The following is a 27,834-nucleotide window of genomic DNA, read 5'->3' as shown; positions in this document are numbered from 1 at the left end:
ACAACTACTCTTTTAACAGAGGAGGAAGAGCAGTAAAGATGCTTAAGGCGGAGAAAAGCCCACACCTATCATATTACTCTTAAAGGTCCCATGTCATGGCCATTTACTGATCATAATTCCATTGTTGAGGTCTACTAGAATAGATTTATATTGTACAATTTTCCAAACTCACATTGGTTTCTCATACAGCATCTCTGTATAGTATGTGTATTCACTCTCTGTCCTAAACGGCTTGTTGGAGCTCCTGAACCCCCCCTCCCTGTGAGCCCAGTGGCCGTCTGCGAGACTGCGAGACACAGTGAAACCCAGCCCGCACACACACACCCACCCGCAGCCTGACTCGCCGCGTCCCTACTACAGCTGAGAAAAGACTGAGTGTGTGTTAACGTAACGGCTCCGGCCGCGGATTGGTCCATTTGGTCTTTTCTGTGTTAGAGTTTTACTCACTACAGGGTGTACTTTGAAGGTTTGTGACTCTGCAGACCGTTTACATGCAGAACAACCTTCATAACACACAAGGGGACGGGTAATAACCGGAAAAGCATGACATGGAACCTTTAAATACAGATAATAGTATTTTCATTTTCAAAGTTATGCAAGAAAATACATTACTACATTTACATACGGCCCGGGGTCAGGGGTCACAGGCTGATTAAGTCGCTGTGACCTCTGGAGGTAGAGTCTGTTCAGAGGAGAAAGACACAATGTAGGCTTTGAATTGATGCACTTCATTAACAATCTTTTATTATTAAAAATGACTATTTAAATAAAGTTAATTTACATTTTCAAATGATTAAAGTTCAGCAAGTTCAGACAAATGGTTGAAGAGTTTAATTCACATCAGTATACTTTTTTTCATCCCGGGGGAAGATGGTTTCATTATAGATTCAAACGTGTTCACTCACTTGGCCAAAGCTCATTTTGATTTACCTCAAATTTAAAATTAATCTTGTTGCAAATATTCGTACAGATGATTTGGTTATGCTGCAAAATGAACTTTAAGTGAATAAAGTTAATGGATGTTAATTTTATCCATTCATATTTAAGAGGAATAAAGATCTATAAAAAAGGGAAAGTTAAACGTCCTCTCGAACTCACCAGGTTTATCTATGCAATAGCTCCACCTAGTGGTTGCTTGAGTAAATTGCAATCTGTAAGGGTCTCCAACCTGGACCTGCAGTTTTCCCCTTCTGTTTATTTCTGTCGCTTTAACGTAATTGCCTCAAAAGAACCACAATAGGGCCAGAGCTTCAGCTTTAAAAAAAAATGTAATTCCTTTTTTTTTGTTAAGCAGTACTCTTCAAAACCTCATGCAAGAGGATGTGAAAATATCATCAAATCTCACCGGTGTTTGAAGTACATTTAATGCAGTACTGTACACACTTCAGGTACTTGTATTTTCACTATATGCTACTTTATACTTTACTTCACTACATTTTTGGAGCAAATGTTGTCCTTTTTAAATCACTACATATATTTTAAAACTTTAGTTACCAGCTACTTTGCTCAAAATATGAATCAAGTAATACATAAATAATAATATATTATAAGGTAGGTTATACCTCATAGGTAATCACATCCAATCCATTTATCTGACGGCTTTATCATGGATATTTTACAGATTCAGATTATTGGCTAAAAATAAATATGAATTTAAAAACTATGATGATTTGTTATAGGTTAAGATATTTAGCAGCAGCAGTACATACAGTGAATACAATTACCTTTACCAGTGGTTTTTACACATTAAAGGTGGGGTATGTAATTTATTTCAGAAACACTTTTTGTTATATTCCATGGAATACTCTTAACATCCCAATAGCAATGAATATATTAAATGCTTTGACAAAAAATACATAACAATTTGTAATCTGTGGAACTCGTGGTACTGTAAAAAGCACGACCAATCATCTGAGCCGGCCCGGCTAAAATAACTGGATGGCCTACCTGCCTGTCAGCCTTCCATCTGTGCACAAACTTATCTCGTGCCCTCATTGGTCATGTGCGCGTTCGTGTGTGTTGGAGGAGGGGCTCTGGAAGGAAGTCTGAAGGAAGGGACAGATTTTTTCCGGTTGTGTATTCGAGCTGGTTTCTCCAAAATTACCTACCCCGCCTTTAATGGATGCTTATACAAACAGTACTTTAATATTTATGATTCTGAAATGGTCAATACTGCATAATAAGTGCTTTCACTTTTGGTACCATAACTATATTTTGATGCCAAAACTGCTGTACTTAGTAGGCTATAGTTTTATTTCTAATGCAGGACTTTTTTACTGTAGTGTTGCTAATTCTGTTGAAGTAAAATATCTTCTTTAACCTCTGCATCTCATGAACTGTGTTGACTTTTTTTTCATTTCCTGGCAAGATTTATTTTCCATTTTACAGAAGGGACTCACTTGCAGAAATAGTTTCGTTTTCAGCTTGGAATGAGGAAGAAGCTCTGCCCAAAATACAGATGGAGGGGAAGAAAGAAAGCTCTCTGTCGTGAAGACTCTTACGTGAGTTGTAATATAACAATGTCTAATGTTGCTAGTTACTTTGTGTTGCATGTTTCTTTAACAAGTGTTCACCATCTAACAACATCAGTGTGTATGAATGTTAATGAGAACAAACCAATCCCAGGCTGTCTTATTCACACTCGTGATGACTAGTAGCAGCATGATGACATGTGGGCGTGTGCTTTTCCATGTTGTGATACAGGAAGCAGTTCACAATTGATGTCATTGAGTATGGAGGCTGACATGCAAAAAGCATGTTTGTCCAGAAGCTTGTGCTGAGACAACGCACAGAGATCCTGAATGCACTGTGCAGCAGCGGGTCAGCAGAACATCTGGAGCAGGTGTTGGACATACTGCTGTCTCAAGGGGAACTCACATGGGAGGACTACCAGAACATACAGGTCTCAGGTAGGGCGCTGCACTGCAATGCCAGAAAGCTGCTGGATCTGGTTTACACAAAGGGAGAGGACACATGTGGACTCTTCTTTGCTGCTTTTAAAAGAGTCCTGCCTGATGCAAAGGGAGTTGGCACCTCATCTTCAGGATGCTCTTCCACTCTGGAGGAAAAAGAAGAACACCAGAGCACGTGTACTGAGACTCTTCTGACTCAAAGACCGAGCCTGGTAGAAAAGCTTCGAGGATGCATTGATGGTGCTTTAGAAGATCTTGTCACATCCGGACACTTCACTTCAGCAGACTGCTGTGAAGTGCAGCTTCCTATCCACACACCCTGTCAGCAGGTACATTGTGTACACATTTTTAAACTGTTGCCTTGGAAACTTCCTGGTTTTTTTCTTTTTGTACCTGTTCAATTGTCTGGATTTTGGGGGGGAAGTAGTTAGATCTCTGACTTTACTGGCAAAACCTAAAAATACTTTATAGAAAATATCCTTTTAAAAAAAATTTTTTCCATAAAAAGAAAAGTTATAGTATCAACATATACGTAAAGTAAATTTGGCATGGCCCATTTTAGTACAATATACATCATAATTATAGCTGCATTAATGTGTGTTGCAGCTTATGCATTTCACACAGGGATCAATTAAATGAATCTTCACTGATAAAATCTAAATCTTCAAAGTAACTTAGGTTATCAAATAAATGTAGTGGAGTAAAAGTATTAAGTGGCATCAAATGGAAAAAGTAAGTGCATCCCTTTTCAATGGCAAAGCGGGACGTTATAAAGGAACTGAATCTGTCTGGTGAAGGTGGGTAAAGTCTGAGAAGCTTTTTAGATGTACATGTTCAAAGAAACTAACACAAATGTTGAACACTTCCCTTAATGTTTTACTTGTATAACTTATGGATCTCTGCTACAGTTTCTAAAAACAAAAATGTTGCCAGGTACAATACTTTAGAAACTTTGGACGTTCAAACGCATCAATAATCCCTACCTGATGTTTTCAGGTAAAATGGGAGAGTCTCATATCTTCGAGTTAGTGTATACGGAAAATATTTAGTATGAGTCAAAACATGGTACAACCAGTTTTGCTGTTACAGTATGCCCTTGTTTTTTTAGCTGCGTTCTTTAAGAGCTTACATTGCAAAGAGGTTTTAAAAATGTTTCTCAGACAAATCAAAATGATGGCTTATTGTAAAGGACATTTGTAGAAATGCAATCACATGTTTGGTTGTTCATTTTTAAACATGAAAAAGCATTTTTTGTCCCAGATATCCTGATGTCACCCAAACACTGCTCAGCAATGCAGTCTTATGCAGAGTATACAGTTGGCTATGTTATAGGCTACTTTAATGAAATGCCTGTGTGCTCATTTTACAGTAGGTAATAGTTTAATTTTCAAGCGATTAATTCCACTCTCATGTCATTAAATATTAAGCTAACACAAGCACCCTGTTAGCTTAGCATAACACAAAAAGCATAGGAAAGTGGGAAAACAGCAAACATAGTTCTTGACAAATGTAACCATACACTTACCAGTAATAGCAGCAGGTAATGTGTATTTTTACGCACATATATTGTATGTAAATTAGTGAAAGAGGTGCCATCAAGCTAGCTGTTTCGCCCTGTTTGAAGTCTTTATGCTAAGCTAAGCTGTCTGTCTTCTTGTGCTAGCTTTACATTACATGTTACTTGTTAGAGGCTTTTATCCAAAGCGACTTACATTCTCTATACTGTGGGCAATCCCCACAGGAGCAATTTGGGGTGAAGTGTCTTGCCCAGGGACACAACGACATGCTGACTGCAGTGGGGTTTGAACCCGACCCCCTGATCCCACCACCAAGGCTCTATCCACTGCGCCACACGCCTCCCTACCCGATACACTTAGCTTAGCGTACATAGTTGCTAACATAGCTGAGATTTCAACCTTTTTATCTAACAACTCAGTAAGCTGATACTGGTTTTCCCTGCCAAATTGTTAAAGTATTATTTTATTCATGAATCTGATACCACTCATTATGTCCTTCAGGCGAGGCGTTTGCTGGACCATGTCAGATCAAAAGGAGAATCCGCAGCAAAGGTTGTACTACAGTTCATTCAGCACAAACAGGAACCTGTATCTCCACTGAACCAGGAGAAATTGACTCCTCCCAAAGGTATGCCATTGTTATAATCATGCTGAAAACTGTTATCTCACCTAAAGGCAAGCTTGTAATTTTAGTTTTCTACTCAGACAAACAAACCAACAAACTAAACACAAAGATAACGCCCTTGGTCATTTCCAAGTAGCATTATTTTCCCTTTCTCATATTACCATCTGTTCAGTATGTCTTACCTATTTCAAACCAATATTGAAACTAATGGAATAAATGTTTTGGAAAGGGTATTTCGTTTTGTAGCTTGTAAATGTTTCTTTAGAATACAAATGTACTCTCCCAAATTCATAAAGTGGTAGTAAAATATATTTAAAATACTTTTTATGAAGTGTGAGGGCCCCTAATCTCAAGTCTGGTTTTCCCCTTTTAAACAACTCAATGCTTTCTTATGATGGAACACTAACTCTGTGAATAAACTGAATGTAATTATATTTAAAGATTACTGTAAAAGGAGATTCCATGCGAGCTAAATATAGCAGATGTGCATCCCTGTTCTTGAGGGGGATTTGTAAGAAATCTGCAAAATATACAGAGGTCTTTTAAATATAGGGAAGTGGTCAAAGTTCCCAAAATAGAACCGGGTTGAGAAATAACGTGTGAAAAAGACAACTCTTTAGCACATTAAAAGTTAGCATTTAACACTAGACACAGATATACAGACCTAGTGTTAAACAATAATACAAAATAATAATAATAATGATGAAATGAAACATGAGAATGATTATACTGTTCAAACTTAAGCGGTGTCAAATAGATCATCAAAAATATTATTGACATACAAATTATATATAAACAAATGATCTAGCTAATTAATTACACATCCGAAAAGAAAGAAAACCTTATCATTGTGCAATGCTTTATGTACTTAATGTCTGTTATGTGTGTGCTTTCTGTCACAGAGGTGTTAACGTATCAGAAGAAGCTCAGCAGCTCAATCTCCGCTCAGTCCTGCTTCCTCAGCACTTATGGAGGGACCAGCCACATGTCTCTGGACGACATCTACACTGACGGCCAGCTGGAACTCGCTCATAACTGTGTGGATGTCCATGGACCTTTGGGCCTGGAGGACATAGTGGGTGCAGTGGGTACAGTGAACAAGGAGGCGGACACGGTGCTGGTGTCGGGGGAAGCGGGCGGAGGAAAGAGCACTTTACTCCAGAGGCTGCACCTGCTTTGGGCTCGGGGGGCAGCGCTGCAGGACTTCCTCCTTCTGTTCCCGTTCAGCTGTCGCAGGTTGAACTCCGAGCAAAGGGAACTCTCTCTACAGGAGCTGCTGTTTCAGCACTGCTGCTGGCCGGACAGACAGCAGGAGGAGATCTTCCAGTTCATCCTGGACCACCCACATCTCATCCTCTTCACCTTCGATGGCCTGGATGAGCTGAAGCAGAGCTTTTCAGATGAGCACAGGCTCTGCTGCCCCACCCAGCGTGCTCCTGTTCACATCCTACTCTTCAACTTAATCCAGGGTTCCCTAATGAAGGGTGTGAGGAAAGTGGTGACCAGTCGCCCAGAGGCGGCGGGCCCTTTGTTCAAGAGACATCTCTGCAAAGAGGTCCTCCTCAAAGGCTTTTCCCCAAGTGGGATTGACTGTTTTGTGAGGAAGCATCACAGCGACGCCCATGTGGCTGCTAAGGTTTTGGAGTCCTTGCGGACAAACACTGCGTTACTCGGACTGTGTCATAGTCCAGTCCTGTGCTGGATCGTCTCACAGTGCCATAAAGAGTTGTTAGGCTGTGGAGAGGGCAGCCTACAAACAATCACAGACGTTTACCTAATGATCCTGCAGAACTTTTTCCAGCACAAAAGCTCCCTGAAGAACACTGCAGGGCTATGTTGGCTTGAGCAGCATCTGCAAACTGTGTTGCATCTTGGGAAGCTTGCCTTTGATGGGATAGGAGCAACCTGTTACATCTTCTCAGGCACAGACTTGGAGACATGTGGTGTGACTGAGAAGGACATCTGCATGGGTTTTCTCATGCAGAGTAAAGATATATCCACCCACGCTGAAGGTTATGAATTCCTTCACTTGACTATGCAATGTTTCTTTGCAGCTCTGTACATCGTGTTGTCGGATAACACTGACCGCTCAACTATCCCTAAGCTCTTTGAGACGCGGAAAATGAAGGAGGCAGGTCAGAGCAGCAGATGCTTCATCGCCTGCTTGCCTTCTACTGACCAACCACAGCGGCCTTCAGGGGGGGAAACTACAGCCGCTGAAACGCCGAATCAGCAAATCACAGCCACCTTTGTGTCTGGACTTCTGTCACAGCGCCATCGAAGCCTGTGGCTCCACTGCTGCCCCAGCGCTGTGATGGAGAAGAGGGTCAGACAGGTGGTGAAATGCTTATCCAAAGGCATGCAGAAACACTTCAAGTCCATCCCTCAGCCCGTAGAGGGGGAGAAGAAGAGCATGCATGCAATGCCAGGCTTCGTCTGGCTTATCAAATGCATCTATGAGATGCAGGAGGACAGGGTTGCTAAAGAGGCCATGAGTAAGCTGGAGGTGGACCACCTGAAACTGACCTACTGTAACATCGGTCCTGTAGAGTGCACGGCTCTCGCCTATGTGCTGCAGCATTTAAGGAATCCTGTCGGCCTGCAGCTGGACAACAACTCTGTGGGCGACGTTGGAGTGGAGCAGCTCCTCCCCTGCATGCACATCTGCAATTCCCTATAGTGAGTATGACAAGTTAAGATTGTTATTTCCATTTGTACATTTTTGTGAACAAAGCTTCCACACTAGCATTATTTAAAGGAAAGAATACATGTCATGTTTAAGTGAAATGATGGAAAGTCACTATGTACATTTACTCAAGATCTTATGCTCCTATTTTATGCTACTATATAATTCAACTCCACTAAATCTCAGAAGAAAATAATGTACATTTTTATGCCAAAATATTTATTTGACACATTGAGTTAGTAGCTTTTCTGCAGAATCATATATTAATACAATATTAAGTTAATTATTCAGTTTGCACTATAATTAGTAAGAAATAAACCTCATCTCTACCAGCCGCATTATTACATTAACATAGTCGTTATTGCATCAAATATGATATCCTAATTGAATATATATATTTGTATTTGACCGTTCAGAATACGTAGCACTTTAACTTTAGGTTGGTGCCAAAACATTTTAACTTTCAATTTGAATGCAGGACTTTTGGTATTTCGACAAGATGCTATTATTACATTAAATATCGAAATACTTCTTCCACCACTGCTCAAGTTTCCTATATACTTCAATTTTCAGCCTCAGAAATAATAACATCACAGACGAGGGGATCCGCAAACTACTTGCTAAAACTATCCAGTGTGAAAACTTCAAGAAAATTGCGTAAGTGATGTCAAGATGATCAGGAAATCACAAGTGATGTTTGAACAATAACATTTCATGACCATTTGTATGTCTGCAGGCTCTTCAACAACAATCTAACGGATGCATGCACACAGCACTTTTCTCGCCTTCTGCAGATAAAGCAGAACTTTGTTTCTCTGAGGTCAGCGCATACACACTAACTGTCACACTAAATCTAACTTGTACCACATACAGTACATTTACTGTAAAATGGATGGGAAATGAACTTCTCTATTTTCTTTCAGGCTAGGCAACAATAATCTAACAGAAGAAGGAGCAAAGCAGTTGGCAGAGGGACTGAAATGCAACCACTCACTGCAGTATTTAGGGTAAAAGTCCTCCTGAACAAGTGAATGCATCTCATTGGTGGGATATTTCTATAAACGTACCTACAATCCTTATATCCCCAGGCTATGGGGCAACAAGATAGGAGATGTAGGAGCAGAAGCCCTTGCCGATGCCCTAGAGAACAGCAAAACCTTGGTGTGGCTCAGGTAACATTTGCTTTGAATAACGCTACGTTTGGTTTGGCTATAGTTTGGATGGTTTGATATGGGGTGGTATAAGGTACCTATCCAGAGTGTATAATCTACAGTAGGTGATGTTCAGAAACGAAAAGGAGTAATAACACAAAAGCAGAGCAATGTATTTTTTTTGAAGCAGCCACAAAATTCCATTATCAACGTTCCAGGATCCTGCTCTATTTAAAGCAACCAAACTCCATTGACAACAGCAACAATTTGACCTCGCAGAACACAGAAGTTGCTGGTCTAACGCTGACTTCATCGATAAGTGACTTTGTGTTATTCTGTGGCAATAGAGTCTTGAAGAGCTATTGTGGACCACCAAATTCACTCAATAACAAGGCAGCGGTAGGCCAGTAACCCTCATGTTCTGCAAGGTGTATTTTTTGTTAATGGAGTCTGGCGGCTTTAAAGTAGCACAGATAACGGCTCTATTCCCTTTTGGAAAGGGCTGTCTAACAGCAAGTTAAAAGTCTGAAATTATTTCAAATGTAGCATGTTTTAAGCAGTACGTGTTCCTGCAGCTGTGGAGTACTTTATCTGATTATAACTCTAATTTAATGTAATGACAGCTTGGTAGACAATGGAGTGGGGAGTGCCGGAGCATGTGCCCTGTCCAACATCATCAAGAACTGTACGTCACTGGAAGAGCTGTGGTAAGTGTTGGAGACAAGTTATACTTGTATTGACAACACCATGCCATTCTTATCCACACAATATTAATTGTGTCATTAGTACTGTAGTATTTACATTGCTCCACCCTCCTGTTTCAAAAGGTTGACAGAGAACCACATAACCAGATCAGGAGTGGAACGTCTGATTCAAGCGATGCAACACAACACTCATGTGAAATCAGTGTGGTGCGTAATGTTTACTCTGTGGCTTAACTCATGCATGCCTGGTGGTTGTTTACATTCTGGATTAAGGCTAAGGCATAGGCTACTGGTTCTGCTTGTTTCCTTGTAAAGAAAATATGTGGTTGTTGATACTGAATCCTACTTGGCTCAACGTTTGATATTTTGATTTTAAGTTTCATTTCCATTTCCAAACTGGATGTGCAACTGGCTGTTTCATTTATTGATTTGTGTCTCTTTGTATTTACTCTGCAGGTTGAGAAACAATGACCTCAGTTTGGAGGAAGTAGAGGAGATGAAACAACGGGAGTCAAGACTTACCTTCTGATTTTGTAAAAAGTTAGACAATAGCTGTTTGTATTGCATTAAGATTGTGTTGTTATTTATTATATGAAATGTTTTATGTGAAGATGTGAGGAGTAAAATGTGTTAGCTCTTGTGTATCTTGGTTTGGTGCTTGGACAAAATGTTCCTTTTCAGAGTTTTTCTAAATACACAAAATATTTAAATCAACCTTTACTGTGTCTTGTTTTTTCTTTTTTAGGTTTAGGTTGGAAGGTACAATTTTATCCTATTTTACGTTATACTTTACCTCAGTATGTCATGTTTGTTATATTGCACTACATTTATGCTTTCAACCAAAACATGTGATGATCTCAACAGTATTTAAAGGAGTGGTCAATTAGTTCTACTACATGAATTCATCACTAATAATAATGCAATATGTAACCTAGTATAAAATGATGTATAATACTTTGAAGGAGGCAATTTCTGCACATCAAGCATTTTTAATGCAAGACTGCTAATACATAATGCTTTTTTTTTTTACAATGTATTTTTCCTTTTTATTTAAGTAAATGTATTACAGTAAATACTTAAATGTTTAATTTTCCATTAACAATTTAATCATGTAAAAAACTGCAATATTTCAAATGGAACACATATATAAAAGCAAATGAACTTTACATTAAATACATTATATTAAAAGTTATAAATTAAGTATTTTAAGCACAATCTCACAGTTTTAATAATGTATAATGTGTTTGCTTGTCTTAATATATAGTACATGTTTTAAGGGATAAAAGTATTCATGTATTTTGTTGAACAGTACAAAAGTTGATTAGTAGAACATTCATTATTACATACATTATCCAAGAAAAATCCACAAATATCTTTCCATCATTTACGCATATTTCCAGAGCACATGGACATAGTTTCAGTATGTGAAGTATATACGGCACAGCTTAACGACATGTACACATTTTAAACAATTGAACAAAAAGGAAGCACAGTAATTACTTCTTCCACCACTGACAGCATCCTCTGTCCTGAAATCTACACTTCAACCTAACTACGTGTACTGCCATTCATGGGAAAACCCCAGAGGGTGGGACTTGATTACACAAACACAATGAACAGCCAATCAGCGCTTGAGAATGAAACGACTGACCAATGACTGTTGGGGAGAGCATGGCGTCACACATCAAGTTTTGTGAGGTCGTCTCCTGTAAATAATATATCTCCTTTCTGTAGCGATACACTGTATTTATTCAACCTATTTCCCATGGAGAGTAGATTTACCTAAATGCTGAAATCTCACTGTAGAGGGTGGCAGTTTTCTGCCAGCATGTTTGCTGTTTATCAGCTCGCTATGCTAACTTTAGCCTGATATTTAGCTTCTCAGGACGCTAGCCATTCAGCTAATCAGAGGTTATTACGGGAGCTTGTTTTCAGAAGCCTGTATCTAAATAAGATGGATATTTGAAATGGCATGTCATCTGTAGCTTCGTGCTGAACTGACGCACAGCAAAGGTAAGATTTCCATGTCGTTTTTATTGAAAGGAAATTAGTATTTTGTGCATTTTATCCTACGTTAGCTACTTCCCTCTCTTAAAGGGCCTTTGAGTGACAGCTTCTGCCTGGTGATGACACACTGCTGGTTGTCAGGGAAAATGATCCTGAAAACGAGTCAGTGATGCCAACACATTTTAATAAACATGTTGTCATCTCAATAAACACGGTAAATACATGTCAAATCATGTTAGCGTTAGCTAGCCCATATCAGGTTGACATTACTTTCAGTTTCCTACCTGTGTGGCACTGTGCTGTGTAATTGCATAAATATTAACATGTGGTTAGCACACGTTATACACATTTATTGAAAACAGCAGTATAATAATTGAATTAGTTAGTTAGCATTGTTCGAACAAAGGACGGATGTAGTGTGCTCTTTCTTGACTGTCTTGTGGTACATAATCATATCTGAGGTGTCATCAGGGGAAATCCAATTGACTGGTATTTGAGGTAGAGGAGGTTGTGAGAAAATGTCAACCGTCTGCTCACTATTTTTAGGACAATCAAATCAGTAGATGTGAGTAATGTCACAACAGGGCTTGCTAAGAAAAACTGGTGTACTGAGCAGGTGTGACTGGGCAGTAGAGATCACCATGAGATGTTAGATTTCTCATCACAAACCACAACAACCAATCAGATTGGAATTTACCACCATATATTAAAATATCTGATGGCGTTATGGTAGTATTATTGATTCACAAGTTCTCATGATATGTATGAACGAGTCTCGCCCTTTCATTTCTGTACTCACCATTCATCATTATCAGGTTGTGATACTAATATTTCCTTCATTAATTAAACCATAGTAGTTTATACATTCCAACGAATACAATATGATAACTTAATTGTCAGGTTTTTTATCACAGCTGCTCCGTATGCAATACTAACACTGAAAAATACTTAAAAGAAGAAACAAGGGAACAGAACATTACAATCACAGAAGACAATATGTTCAAAACCCTTTCAAGTTCATTTAATATGGGACTGAACTCAGTATTTCATTTTAGAATTGACAGTTATTGAATCTCAGATTTAATGATAACAATTTGTATCGTTTGTTTTGGAATCAAATGTGCATACAGAGGGCTGAGGAATAACGCATTTTAAGTCATCAAACAAACTAATAAATAAATGTTCCTCTCATAATTCCCGCAGGTCAAGCTTGCCTTGATGTTGGACCTCCTGCCTAGCATGCAGCCATGAGCTCCGCCCTGTGGAGCCAGGAGAAGCCCAGCGGGGGCTTCAGGGAGGACTGGCGCTTCTACATGGTCATCAAGGAGTGTACGGTGGAGAAGACCCCCCAGAAGACCCTGAGGATCCCCCGCGGCAGCCTCGGTCAGGCCTGCCAGGAGCGCAACAGCCTGGGGAGAACGCTGCCTCCAAACAAGGGCAAGAAAAGTCTCCGCATCCTGGACCAGACCAACGTGGTGCTGAGCCTGGACGAGCGGGACGTCCTGGAGCTGGACGAGAAGCTGGCAGAGCTGCTGTTCCCCATCACAAACTGCGAGGAGCGCTACGCCCTGCTCTGCAACAAGTCCCGGCTGGAGCGAGTGCGTGATATTGACTGTGGGTCCAAGGTGAGGGTCCAGCTGCGCTCGGGGGACGAACCTCTGCCCGGGGTGGTCCGCTTCAAAGGCTCGCTGCTGCCCGATAGAGCGCTCTCTGGAATCTGGTTCGGAGTAGAGCTGCTGGTGAGAACTTGTGTCTTTTGAGTCTTTTATTAAGAAGTAGACAAGGGTGTTTTGTGTTTCAAGGTTTCAATCAAAGTTTATTTATATAGCCCAATGTCAACAATGTTACGTTGGTCTCAGGGGACTATACAGTTTGTACAGAATATGAATACGGATACGACACCCTCTGTCCCTCACACAACTTCCAAACAAACCCCACATGTAATGGGGTAAAAGTGGAAGAGACCTCTATGATCCCTGAGACCTCTCGCGCAGTGAAAATATATATAACATCATATTAGAGGCATTGTTTAAGTTGCTTAGAACAAAAATTGGAAAATATCCCTCTGTAAATATTTGTAAATCTTGATTATTAAAAATTAAGTTAATTATTTACAAAGCAGAATTACAACCAAACACTTCTGCGGCGCTGAGTTAAGAGTTTTTAATGTCAGGAGACTAATCGTGTCAAAGCAGCTGTCAGAAATGAAGGATCATATTGTTCTTACTAATCACCGTTAACCCAGAGAAGACAGCTGTCTAACTGTCTCCGATACAAATGAAGGAGACAGGAACACTAGACTGTTCTTCACAGCATCGTGGAGCTGGGTGATTATACTTGGCCCACACTTCCTATATCCTGTCTAATGATTAAAGCTGCACATAGTCCTGCAAGTAAAACACACTATCTGTCTTTATGAGTAACAGACCATGTGCTCTGACCCATAGCCTTCACTTGAAAAAGGGATCAGGGTAATTGCAATGCGATAAAGAGTTTGTACTCCTGTACCTAATAAATAAGCAGATAAGAAGTATGGGATCTTGTGAGCAACCAATTTGTTCCTGGAGTGTGAGTCTGCTATTTTAGGCTCAATTGACTTTAGTATACATAAAAGGGCGTAACTGCAAAGAGTGCAAATAGATTTATTCCGCGTCTCTCTGCTTTCATCTCTGCGTTGTCAGCTTGCACTTGTTGTTGTTGTTGTTGTTGTTGTTGATGCAACCCTGAAACAAATCGTTTTGCTGACTATTGTCGAGCTATTTTGGTTTCTGTGTGGAGCTTCCTGTCGATACCAGCACAAGGCAGAGCTTCCATGGCAGAATGAAATGCTAAATATTCACATGTGGGACAGTTGCTATAGGGATGTCACATCTCATCGCCCGTCGTGTTTATTTTGACGTGTGGAAAACGCAGGATTAAATTACGTAGGTGTCGAAGCGTCGGACTCTGTTGTTCGTGGGTTATGTCCTTCACATTGATTGCGAATGTCGGTCTTTCTCTAACCTTTTTAAAATGTGGAGATCGACAAATATAAATGTTGTTTCAGAGAACACTCAAACTAAGCTGATCCGGCAAAAGTTTTGATAAGATTTGAGTTCCTGTTAACTGTTCCTTTTATCTGGATACTAACGTGCGTATGTGATGCCATTCATGCCGTACAGTAAGTAACACAATACAAAGGGTTGCTTATCGCAGCACAAAGTTGTTGTTATTCTCCTGAGTCCAGCTGGAGTCTTCCTGAGTGGGCAGACAGTAGCTGCGGCCTCAGAGCAGCACATATGCTTCAGATACCACTCTGTTTCTATGCCCTTACCAAGTAGAAATGACGCTATCCACTGTAAAGCCTGCGTGTGAGAAAAGAAGCACAATCTGTTACGCCACGCTTTGTGAGAACATCTAGTATCTGTGCCCGAGCTTTTTGAATGCATTCATCATCGCAGCAAGTCATATCCCTGCTGCAGTAATCGATCATACACTCTCTGATGCTGACTTCCCTGAAGGATGCTGAGTAAGCAGCCTCGCTACCTGCCCTACTTTTTATGACAATGACTTGCTCATCCCTGCTGCTCCTTTTCTTTCTGTACACTGTTTCCCATCATCCTTTCTTTCAGGGTTCTTACGGTCATTCCAAACCTGGAAAAGTCATGGACATTCAAAATGCTAATTCCAGGATCCTGGAAAAGTTATGGAAAACAATGTTTTTCCCAAAGTCATGGAAATGTAATTAAAGTTGCATCAAATATAATTTATATTTTATCTAATCGTCGAAATAGTAATACTATAATGATAATAAATACTGTATGGTATCGTAATGAAACTTAAAATGGCATTTAACTGACGAGGTATTTTGCTGGTGAGAGATTTTAGTGGCTTTAGCGTGTAGAAGCTAGTCAGCCTATTGGATTTGTTTTAGATAGGCACAACATGTTTCATATGCAGACCTTATTTTCCTGTTCCATGTTAAAATAAACCATTTTCAGTGGTACTGGTGAGAAAGAGTAATTTTTTTGGTCATNAGAAGAGGGGACACATGTTGATGTAGAAGAGACATGGAGAAGAGGGGACACATGTTGATGTAGAAGAGACATGAAGAAGAGGGGACACATGTTGATGTAGAAGAGACATGGAGAAGAGGGGACACATGTTGATGTAGAAGAGACATGGAGAAGAGGGGACACATGTTGATGTAGAAGAGACATGGAGAAGAGGGACAAACCTCGAGCGCTCCTTCTGCGCCTCCTCTAGAGCGGCGCTGCGGGACTTCAGCATCTGATCGGCTTCATCGAGGCGGACCTTCAGGACGGCCAGCTGAGCGTCTTTTGCAGAAAGCGATTCTGTGAGGTCATCAACCTTCGACCGGAGATCTCGTGACATCCTGTCGCTCTGAGACTGCTCCGAGTTCCTCCGGTCGGCACGGAGACGAGCGTGGTTCAACTCTGTGTGAGAGGAGCAAATAGAGTAAACCTTTATGGGTCAGAATATTTCCTTATATCTCAGTAAATTGATTTTTGATTGATTGTTCCTTTTTTCAGAACATACACCTTTTTTAAGAATTGTTTAAGAATTCTGACTTGTTTTCCTGAGAATTTTGATTTATTTTTTCTCCAGAAATCCGATTTTTTTCTACGAATGTTGACTTTTCCTAAGAATTTGACTTTTTTCAGAATTGAGACTTTTTATCAGGATTTAATTTTTTTTAGGAATTTTCACTTTTTCTAAGAATTCCAATTTTTTTTTCAGAACTTTCATTTTAATCTTAATTTTTAACTTTTCTAAGGATTTGACTTTTTTTCTCAGTTTATTTCTTCTTCTTTTCTTTTTTTTACTTCTCAGAATGTTAACCTTTTTTCTCAGAATTCTTAAAAAAAAAAGTTATCTATTTATTTTCTTATTTTCACAATGTATTTCCTCTTATTGTGCTTATGTATGCACAATATACACAAAAGCAAATTCCTTGTATGTGTGAACCTGCTCAGATTCTGGTTCTGGTTCCTGTTTGCTCTCGTCTCTCACCGTCCTGCAGGTCTTTGGCCCTCTGGATGACTGAAACCATCTCCTGGTTGAGGGAGGAAACCTCGCTCCGCAGCAGCTGGTTCTCCAGACGCAGGCTGGACAGGATGTGGCTCTGAGGCTCCTCTGTGGGGGGGGCAGCAGCAGCAGCAGGAGGAAGAGGAAGAGGAGGAAGAGGAGGATCCTGTCTGATGGACTCCTGAGGGACAGCCAAGCCGGAGTCTGAGCTCTCAGGTGTGTCTGTGGTTGAAGGGCGGGGCGAAGACAGAACAAACACAGGTATTATTCAGATATTATTACCTGTAAGTTTGTGCAATACAACTGCTAACATGTCATAGGTATTTTTTGGGTTGTTTTTCTTAATTTGTATCTCTTTAACTGTGTTTATGTAGGCACCAAATACACCACGGCTAATTCCTCATGTGCGTCAACCTACTTGGCAAAAAAACCTGTTTCTGATTCAGATTCTCATATTCTGCTATTTACACTTATGTATTCCTTACAATTCATTTACACTTTGTTAACGGCTCCTTCAATACTTTTGAACGCCCACTTTAAAAAAAAGCTTTCTTCTTACTTTTTATCTCGGTGCACTTGTTTCTTTTAACTTTTATTTTATATGTACAATAGCTGTTCTCTGCTTTTAACCCATCCTAGTACCANCTAGTATCTGTGCCCGAGCTTTTTGAATGCATTCATCATCGCAGCAAGTCATATCCCTGCTGCAGTAATCGATCATACACTCTCTGATGCTGACTTCCCTGAAGGATGCTGAGTAAGCAGCCTCGCTACCTGCCCTACTTTTTATGACAATGACTTGCTCATCCCTGCTGCTCCTTTTCTTTCTGTACACTGTTTCCTATCATCCTTTCTTTCAGGGTTCTTACGGTCATTCCAAACCTGGAAAAGTCATGGACATTCAAAATGCTAATTCCAGGATCCTGGAAAAGTTATGGAAAACAATGTTTTTCCCAAAGTCATGGAAATGTAATTAAAGTTGCATCAAATATAATTTATATTTTATCTAATCGTCGAAATAGTAATACTATAATGATAATAAATACTGTATGGTATCGTAATGAAACTTAAAATGGCATTTAACTGACGAGGTATTTTGCTGGTGAGAGATTTTAGTGGCTTTAGCGTGTAGAAGCTAGTCAGCCTATTGGATTTGTTTTAGATAGGCACAACATGTTTCATATGCAGACCTTATTTTCCTGTTCCATGTTAAAATAAACCATTTTCAGTGGTACTGGTGAGAAAGAGTAATTTTTTTGGTCATGGAAAATGAGGTAAAGGTCATTGAAAATGAGGTAGAGGTCATGGAGAAGTCATTGGTGAAAAAGTGTATGAACCCTGTTCTTTACTTCCTTCTCCCAGGAGGAGGGCCGGGGCCAGGGCTTCACCGAGGGATCCTACCAGGGACGCCAACTCTTCCGCTGTGAGGATGAGTGCGGTGTGTTTGTGGCCCTGGACAAGCTTGAACTCTGGGAGGATGACGATGACGAAGCTTTGGGTGAGCTGGAGGTGGACCACGTGACTCTGGTGGAAGACGACCAGGACTTTCCTCCTCTGGAGATCAACTCCAGGGTCCTGGTGCAGACCAGGGACGGGCCGGAGAGAGGGACCATCATCTTCTGTGACCTGCTGCCCGGGAATGAGAGCCTGGGCTACTATGTGGGAGTAGACATGGTGAGTAACGCCTTAACTGAATAACTAGAGACAAATAATAGACAAATTCACAAAGGATCTGCTGCTTTTGTTCAGTGAAGTTTGAGAAATTTTATGCTCTGAAACTTTTTGCTTCCTGACAATCAAGTTTCAAGGCTTTTATTGTCTTGTGTACATAGCTACAGTGTAGTTATGACAATGAAAATCTTATGTCACAGTAGGGCGGCTCAATTTATCGTATTTTAATCGCGATTACGATTATGGCTTGCAACGATTACGAAAACAACGTAATCTAAGTAAAACGATTATTTTTTTATTATTACTTTTTTTTTTTTTTTTTTTAAATAATTTTTTTTCTTTTGGTTTTCAGTTGAATTATATTTAAAGTTCAGGGTAATCAACTGTTAAAAACATACTGTTCAATTTTTTTTCTCCGATAAATGGATGTTTTCAAAGTCAATGAATAATCGCATTTAATAATCGCAATTACAATTATTGACCCAAATAATCGAGATTATGATTTTTGCCGTAATCGAGCAGCCCTAGGTCACAGGCTCCTCCAACAGAGCAACACAATAACACAGACAACAGTGCAAGTAAATAAAATAAAATAGAATATAATAGAAGTTATGCAGAATAGTCAAGTCATTTGAATATTGATATATAAGTTACAAACAGATGTTATGGATGTTCTTTCAAAAGTTCAGATGTTTATCAGTCTTGTGGCCTGTGGGCTGAAACTGTCTCTTAGATGACTTGTTTCCCTAAAACAACAGTTCAACATTTTGGGAAGTACAGTATACTCATTTCAGCTAGGCTAACTCATTTAGCATAAAAGACAACTTCATCCATGTGTTAAAACCATAGACTGGTTAAAACCAGAACTTCTTATGGTTATTAGTTGGACTATTGGTTTGAGTTATTTGTTTGACGATGTTTTGGAAGCAATCAGTAACTTTTGAATTGCTTTCACATGACAACAGTGTTTTATTTAGTGTCATTTGGTAACAAAGTGGAGGAAAATATACATAATTTAATGCTTTCAGTGTTTCATAAAGAACTCAGATCTCATCACCTGGTCAGTGTTACATTGAAGTGTCTGTTTCTAAAGTGAGATGATGTAATGTGTGTCACATGTTGAGTTGCCCGCCTCAGTAGAGGGCAGCACCATGCAAGTTTCAATTTGAACAGATGAGGCAAATTATGTTACTAAATATCTTCTATCATGACTTGCTGACAACCATGTTTCTGTACCTTGTGGCACTACAGTATGTCTGGTTTGTGGGTGTCAGAGTGGCTGGTATCCGCTGTACGAGGGCTGCATAACTAATCTAACTTTTAGCGACACGGCAACATCGAGCAGTGCTATATTCACAGGAAACACAATATTTGTTAAAGGCTTAAGTATTTTAGAGCTGCTTTGATATCCTGGCCAACAAACTGTATTCTATAGACTTTGAATATAATTTATATTTGCTACAGATCCTCTTAAATAAATCACAATATGATCATTTTAATATGCACAACATTTCAATTCTCCCCAATATTCTGAATCATCACAACTAAAATATTAATTTTCAAACTAGATATTTTTTCCAAATTGTGCAGGGCTAGTATTTATGACTCCTGTGAGTGAGGCATTTGACGGCTGATCGTTAGCAGCAGCAGCACCAACAACATAGGGCTGCTCAATTAATCGTATTTTAATCGCGATTACGATTATGGCTTACAACGATTACGAAAACAACGTAATCGAAATAAAACGATAATTTTTTTATTATTATTATTACTTTTTTTTATTTTTTTTTTTATAATAATTTGTTGTTGTTGTGGTTTTTCAGTTGAATTANGGCTGATCGTTAGCAGCAGCAGCACCAACAACATAGGGCTGCTCAATTAATCGTATTTTAATCGCGATTACGATTATGGCTTACAACGATTACGATAATTTTTTAATTATTATTATTACTTTTTATTATTTATTTTTTTTTAGAATAATTTGTTGTTGTTGTGGTTTTTCAGTTGAATTACATTTAAAGTTCAGGGTAATCAACTGTTAAAAACATACTGTTCACATTTTTTTTTCTCCAATAAATGGATGTTTTCAAAGTCAATGAATAATCGCATTTAATAATCGCAATTACAATTATTGACCCAAATAATCGAGATTATGATTTTTGCCATAAACGAGCAGCCCTAAAACAACAACAACAACAGCAGCAGCACTAGCACTAGCAACAGCAGCAGCAGCAGCAGCAGCAGCAGCCCACTCAGTGCATCTGAGCCACCCACACAAAGGCAAGGCAGTCACGCGGGGAGTGAGGTAAAGACTCAGTGCTGTATGACCCAACAGCATGGCAGAGGGCCAGCAGTGAGGAGAGCCCACTGCTCTGCCTCTCTGCGTCCAGCCTCGCCCTGCCTCCGCTAGCTAGTGGCACCGTGCTCACGTAGAATATCCTCCAGTCCTGGATTCTTAAGCTGAGGGAGGAGAATAGTGTGGCTGTGGAGAAAGTAGAGCTGTCAGGGGGAACATCTGATGAGCAGTTTGGATCACAACAATACAGAGCATGGAGAAGATAGTAGGAGGGGAAGAAGCACGTGTGTGTCAGAGATGAAGAACGCCAGGCAGAGTTTACATGGTTCTCATGTCTCCAACTCTTTCAGGACAATCCCATCGGGGACTGGGATGGTATGATCGATGGGAAGCTGCTGTGTAATTTTGCCAGTTTGGAGCACACTCGACTCGTACCTATCTGTGACGTAATGCCAGGTGAGTCACGTAGAATTTGTAACAAAACTTCCAGCGTTGTTTCTGAAAACATTGAGCTGTCCCTCTCTTGAACCAGCTCTGAGCGTTCGGAGTTTGTGTTTTGCTCGCAGCGGGAACAGAGAGCCTTTTGTGTTGATGTCTCTCTTTTTTTTTGAAAGTCAAGTGAGATACTCGGGCTCTTTGTTCTCCACGTTGGCATATTGAATGTTTATATGTGCGACTGACGCCTCTCTGACTTTTCAGACACGCATACAGATGTTTTTTATAACATTAGGATTCTTTATTTAGCAAATGTTCATTCATTTTTCCTTTGAAACCTTCTTCTTGCAGTTTCTAAACAGCAATACATGAAGTCAAGTGTTATTACTAAATACAGCTAGTTTCAAAACTACACCCAAATCAAATGTTTTAATGTGTCATGCTTTCAGAAGTAGAAAGACTTTGGTCTGGAAATACTCCAAGACAAGTGAAAGTCCTGAAATCAAAATGTTATTTAAGTAGAAGTACAGAAGTGTTGTCAACTAAATGTACTTAAAGTATCAAAAGTAAAAGCACCCCTTATGCACAATTTCTGTTATTAAAGTATTATATTAATAAAGAATTGTATATTATTCACTTACAAATACATAATAGCCTTTAAATAATGTAGTTTGTAAATATTGAGACCATTTTTGATTATTTGTACCAGCTATATTGGTAGGATAGTTCTTCTTTATATCAAATCAAACATAAGAATATTAAATATATAACTGTAGTTGAGTAAAAGGTACAATGTTTGTTTCCAAAATGTATAAAGAAGCATATCATTGAAATACTAAGTAAGTATGATTAAATATTAGTACAGGACTTGAGTAAACGTACTTAGTTACTAGAAGCTGCAATCCTCTTTTGTGACTTCTGCCTACCGTACTGTATGTCCAAAGTGAAAGGTAAAAAACATCAGTTAAATAAACATCTTTAGTCTGGACCCGAACTAAAGCAATGCATCCATCGTCAATGAAGTGTTGTATGCTATGTTATGACTTCAGTGTCATAACTTAAAAGTTGAGCGAAGGACATGAAAATAGGGTCTTTGAACTTCTCATTGGATACTGAATTGTGTGAAGCGCAGTGACACGTTGAAAGCCATGAAGTCCAATGGAATAAGGTCAATGTAAATTCGCACACAAGTTGCAGTTGCGCTGTGAAGACTTTTGCTGCATGGTAGTTTTTCGCAGGCTGATAAGCGTGTCGTGGCTCTAATGTGGATCTATTTCTGGGCCGTGCAGATTATTCCATGCAGGACCAAAGGCTGCAAAAGCACAGTTTTGCCCCCAGAGGCACCAACAGTGAAAAGTCGTCCTCTGGCCAAAGCAAACCAAAGAGCAAAGGTACACCGGTGTTACGATACTCACCTCACTGACACACACACCTCTGGGTGTGATGATTACTCTTGACAAAAGGGGCTTTCCAACAAAAGTGATTTAGTACAGATAGTAAAAAAAGAAATGTCACAATTTGGGATTTGCCAGTTCTGAAGATCCCTCTGAGGCTCGTTCCGGAAAGAGGAAGTCTTTTCTTTCTTTTAGAGAACTCATTGAAACCGTTTGTCAAATTTGAAGTAGTTTAGGAATAACAACCTCAAGACGAGTTGTGATGGAAAGCCCCTTTTTATAAAGATAATCATTATAACGGTTTTACTCCATATTGCTCAATACATGAGAAACTCCCGTTGCAGTTTCATTCATTTGACGTGAATCTGTTCTCTGATTGCTTTCTCTTTTTGTTTTTCTTTTATGGAGACAAACTGCCTACAGTTGCTGATTAATTGACATTTTTCCCGATAGGTTACCCTACCCTGCTTTCCTTACAGCACACACATATTCTTCTTATCTTTCTGTGTTTTTTTTCATGTACTTGTGTTATTTACAGGATTAGGTCATCAGTGTGGCAGTAGAAGCAAGTCTGAGTTTTACTATACTTTAAATGGCAGCTCTGTTGACCCCCCCGCCCAGTCCAAATCCAAAAGCACATGGTACATTGATGAAGGTAAAAACGGGAACTCATGGGACGTCAACCCTCTCACCGGCAAGCTACTGTTTACAACAAGCTACTGTTTACATCAAGCTACTGTTTACAACAAGCTACTGTTTACAACAAGCTACTGTTTACAACAAGCTACTGTTTACAACAAGCTACTGTTTACAACAAGCTACTGTTTACAACAAGCTACTTGATCATCCAAATCACTAAAGCACATGTTTATTTGTGCTTTAAAGTTTAAATTCCCAACATTGGCAGGATGACGGGTAACTCTTGGACTAAAAGACAAATCTTTTCTGGTTCTTTGGGTTGGTCTTAATAGAAATGTTCTCCAAAATGGCAAATGAAAGTTGTGTATGGAAACCTGTCCCTCCCACCTGCTAAAAGAATGTGGAACATAGCAATGTTTTAATGATAAGTGGAGTTTTTTGATCTAATAATAAAACAATAAATGAATAAGGTTTGTTATAAAACTAGTTTAAAAAAAAAAAGGTTACTTTAACAAGTTTCCTATAATATCCAAAAAGTTTAAAACCTACAGTAATAGTGGTGTGAATCTACTGGAGAGTTAAGTGTGTATAATATCATTTTGTTTATTTTTTTTAAGTTGTCATCCACTCTCTGATGTTAAAAAACTAAGGTTAACTCAAGACAAAGGGTTATATGTATTCATGCTGAATATGCACAAATAAACACTAAATCTTTTAGCATTTCAAAATCATCACTGATTTAAAGAATAACAAGTTGAAGTCATAGAATAAAATCGCTGCCTGTTACGTAACGTCCACACGGTTCCGTCGCGTGCTTCAACGGAGACGCTTCCCATTCACTTTGAACGGGGTGACGTCACGCTTTGCCGAACTGCATTGTGGTTCCGTCCCTTCGCTTTGCTCGCTTCAAAAGTTGAGAAAAGTTCAACTTTTGAAGCTTCGACGGAAGCGTCAGCCAATCAAATCATATGCCAGTACAAGCTCTAGTCTAGCCAATCGAACCACGTGCTTGTGTGTCCGGGGCGGGAGATTAATGTGATTGGTTGTTGGCAGTGGCGGCGCCAGGGTATGGCCGGGGTAGGCTACAGCCATACCAAGAAATGGCTTAGCCCCACCTTAGCCCCACCATGAACAATTATGTTAAAGTCAGCAGATTAAATTAAATAATAAGCAAAAGGCTAAATGTTGAGAACACGGCTTGCGAAAATATACGGGTCGTGTCCACAACACACAAACTGATCCTGTGGCGTTTCACTGTCAAGGGGAGCGATATAGCGTGTATGTAATTACATTGCAAATACTGACTTGTATGTGTTAGCCCTACCACAGATTACCCAACACAAATACTCTGGCGCCGCCACTGGTTGTTGGTCGCACGCCAGACACGCCCACCGGCAAGCTTCAACGCGACAGAACCGTGTGGACGTACCGTTACATCATTGAAATTGGCAGGCTGAGACTAGCTGCTGTTTTATTTCTCAGAAACCTACCAACATTAAAAAAAATAGTGCTTCACACAACGTTGACTTGCTGTGAAGCACTACTATCATCAGCAGCAATGTATAGGTTATTCTGTAGAAATCAAAAACATATATATAAAATATATAATCCGAATTTCTGAATTCTTACATGAAGCAATTATTTTCCCATTTCTTCTTATTAGTTTATCATTTACCTAAATACTTATACATTAGTCTATTTCTCATTTAGTTAAAGGTTGAATTACACGGCACAGCATCCTAACATACTTTAGTGCCTCATAATTATGAAATATCTTTGACTTGATCCCTTTACTATCATTTCAGCAGCAAGTAAACAAAGCATTGGTGCTGAATCCACCATCCTTCTTCACCTCGCTGGCTAGTATAAGAAATACCACCAACACAACTGATCTGATCTGTGAACAGAGATACTTTATCAGTAGCTTAAAGAAGTGGTTTATGGGAGATTAGTATAAATATGATGTTTGAATTAGCTACCATTTAAAGAGTGTTTTTGTATTTTGAATTTCCCTTTATTTTTTACCAAGTGGTAGAAATAGAGTTCCATACATAAGTAAACGTACTGAAAGCATGTGTAGTATATGTACGTTATGTACTGTAATTACTGTATTGTGGGAAACAATAAATGAAAAAGTCTGCCCCATAGGTGGGTTGCATAAAAACAACGATCAGTAGTTTGTTGCAGTAGCTTGCTTTAAAAGACCTTTCCACCACCCTTGTGCTTCATCACCATTTGACTGTGGTGTTCCACCTGCATGGAGTAATCGGTGTCGCCCTCAGGCTTTTAATAATGCTCAGCACTGCAAATAACTCCTTAACTGGTTTCAGACAGTTTGAATATCTCTGTGTAGTACTATTTGCACGCCAAAGCATTATTAAATACCTTTAAGTCTAGTGTCGGTCCTGACTGGTGCAGTAAGTCCATTGTGTCATTTTTCTTTCTTTTTAAGCGGGGAATCACTTCGCTCATGTCATCACCAATACGTGCCAGTTGTGAATAATAATGTTTCCTGTAGTGAAGATGGTGGAGGCTCACAGCACTCTGGATATTAACTCTAATTATTCTGTTCGTAATCACATTCTGGAAAAATATATATCGTCCAAAAATGTATAACTGCATACCTATTCACACTTCACACTAGGGCTGCTCGATTATGGCAAAAATCATAATCTCCATTATTTGGGTCAATAATTGTAATTGCGATTATGAAATGCGATTATTAATTGACTTTGAAAACATCCATTTATTGGAGGAAAAAAAAATGTGAACAGTATGTTTTTAACAGTTGATTACCTGGAACTTTAAGTATTATTCAACTGAAAAACCAAAAAAAAAAAAATTATAAAAAAAGTAATAATAATAATAAAAAAATAATCGTTTTATTTCGATTACGTTTTTTTCGTAATCGTTGCAAGCCATAATCGTAATCGCGATTTAAAATATGATTAATTGAGCAGCCCTACTGACACACATCCACCAATGAATTAGAAGCAGAACAAAGACATACCTCAACATCATGAATCTAATTTGTGTTGCCTCCTGTTATGACAAAACAGAAAACTGGAAGGTCACCAGTTCAAGTCCCGGGAAGACCAAGTGCTACCGAGGTGTCCGATTATGCCTGTTGGTTCAGTTTCAGGGAGCATGCACAGTTGGATGGACCATTACATTTGGACAATGACTGACTATAGTAAATAAGATAAAAAAAACTACAAGATAACATTAAATAATGTAATTGTAATTCACATAAGTTAAAGGAGAAGGCGTTACGAGTGGTCGAGGTCGCGGCCGCTCGCGAGGTCGTCCGCCCCCCTCCGGGTGTCGCCGTACTGGGGCGTGTCTCCGCCCCAAGAGGAAGTGGAGGTGGTCTCTCGGGTGGAGGCTGGCCCGACAAGGAGAACCCCCGCAGCTCCCGGAGCCGCCTCCGCCGCCACTGCCCGAGCGACCGAGGGGGTAAGTGCTGCGCCCTGTCGCTGTCCCCGGCACCGAGTACCGACTAGGCTACCGGGGTCAAAATGCCAACCCGACTTCCCCTCGCTCACCTTGAACACAGTCACTGTCGCACCCTCTCCACCCCGAGCCGCTCTCCCGCCCCTCCACCCCTGACTAACTTCACCCCGCCACAACAGTCACCTCGCTGAAACGCCCCAGGAGGTTTGACTTCCTCCCTTTCTTTGTTCGTCTCCATTCCAGATAAAACGCACATTTTCTGGTGTCCGTCCCACAGACCTGTGACACCCCTCTTACAATCATAAAATTCTAATAAATTGATATCGAAGTGTTGACTAAAGTTTGATTATTTGGGTTTATATATAATGTTTACATATATAATCTTAAAAAAACCGTTATGCCAAACAAAATACAGAACTGTTATTTCGAAGACTTAAACTAATTAAATTAGTTCTATTTTTAGGATAGAATAGACTGTAGAATGGTGATCCTCCAGGCGTTCTCACAAGGTACCGAAATAATACCAACATTTCCTTCTCTCTCTCAGACGTGCGAAACTCCTTAATACCGAAATTTCTACTTTATGTAAATTTTTTCAGAAACAGTTACCCCTTAGTCAAGAAGGTTTGTACCGTATAAGTCCGCCTAAGTAAAATTCCTTAAAGGGACCAGACGCAAGCAGTCTTAATAAAGGAATTAAGGACTTCCTGAATTTATACACCCAATCACACTTTTACGAAAAGTGACTATGCTCTACGAGGCCACACGTCTGAGGAAGATGGCTGACCTACCCATAAGACGATTTACGATTTTTTTTCAACGAGTACTCTGAAGGAAGTTAAATGCAACTTACACAGTGTAAATTTACAACACATGTTTAGGGTTTTGAGTCTAATAAAAAAATTTTTGTTACACAATCACTCCCACACGTGAGGTGGTACTGTACTCACTAAACCTATGTACGAATGAGACTAGTTGAACTCTCTTCACCTCCTTTCAGACTACCGAAACACTGTCTTTACTTTGTCGGTGGTATTGCGTGTGTTTTGTTGATTGGGTTTACATCTTCACTGGACCTCCCTCTACTTTTAGTAATGTGTAAGTGTCCTACTCATTCGTCAACACTTTGCGGGTAGTAATAAATACGGAACTGGGGTGTTATTAATAACTGTGAGCCATAAAAAAATTCATATAAAAAATAAAACTATTGAAATAATAAGGGCACCCTTACAAAGAGACGTCAACTGGGTAGGATCACAATCCCTCGTCACCCTGACGGTAAACTTGCCGCGGCCCCTCGTCACATCCCTTGCCAC

The 27,834-nt window shown here is 39.6% G+C and overlaps 2 protein-coding genes across 3 annotated transcripts in view; both read left to right on the top strand.

Annotated features, from left to right (window-relative positions):
* Window positions 1-2,439: 2,439 nt before the first annotated feature.
* On the top strand, window positions 2,440-10,290 carry nod2 (nucleotide-binding oligomerization domain containing 2). Of its 2 annotated transcripts, XM_010785947.1 has the most exons (11): window positions 2,440-2,501; window positions 2,704-3,241; window positions 4,931-5,057; window positions 5,957-7,733; window positions 8,314-8,397; window positions 8,477-8,560; window positions 8,664-8,747; window positions 8,829-8,912; window positions 9,515-9,598; window positions 9,719-9,802; window positions 10,052-10,290. In XM_010785947.1, exons 2-11 carry the CDS (start codon window positions 2,756-2,758, stop codon window positions 10,122-10,124), a joined length of 2,967 nt encoding a protein of 988 aa, XP_010784249.1. In that variant the 5' UTR covers window positions 2,440-2,501; window positions 2,704-2,755; the 3' UTR covers window positions 10,125-10,290. The 2 variants fall into 2 exon arrangements, with proteins under 2 accessions (XP_010784249.1, XP_010784250.1); XM_010785948.1 differs by lacking the exons at window positions 8,314-8,397; window positions 8,664-8,747; window positions 8,829-8,912; ... (1 more) ...; window positions 9,719-9,802; window positions 10,052-10,290 and having other exon boundaries at window positions 8,477-8,561.
* A 996-nt stretch (window positions 10,291-11,286) lies between these two features.
* cyld (cylindromatosis (turban tumor syndrome)) overlaps window positions 11,287-27,834 on the top strand; it is a 22,580-nt gene continuing 6,032 nt past the window's right edge. Inside the window, exons 1-7 of the mRNA XM_010785949.1 lie at window positions 11,287-11,608; window positions 12,806-13,341; window positions 17,993-18,304; window positions 20,948-21,053; window positions 22,322-22,423; window positions 22,965-23,265; window positions 26,326-26,521. Coding sequence (XP_010784251.1) covers window positions 12,850-13,341; window positions 17,993-18,304; window positions 20,948-21,053; window positions 22,322-22,423; window positions 22,965-23,265; window positions 26,326-26,521 — 1,509 coding nt within the window. The 5' untranslated portion in view covers window positions 11,287-11,608; window positions 12,806-12,849. The remainder of the gene's footprint in view (window positions 11,609-12,805; window positions 13,342-17,992; window positions 18,305-20,947; window positions 21,054-22,321; window positions 22,424-22,964; window positions 23,266-26,325; window positions 26,522-27,834) is intronic.

Source organism: Notothenia coriiceps, unplaced genomic scaffold (genome assembly GCF_000735185.1).
Source record: "Notothenia coriiceps isolate Sejong01 unplaced genomic scaffold, NC01 NC01_scaffold00028444, whole genome shotgun sequence".
Classification (NCBI taxonomy): domain Eukaryota; kingdom Metazoa; phylum Chordata; class Actinopteri; order Perciformes; family Nototheniidae; genus Notothenia; species Notothenia coriiceps.
The sequence above is the reverse complement of the archived record's forward strand: the minus strand, read 5'-3'. Positions and strand labels throughout refer to the sequence as shown.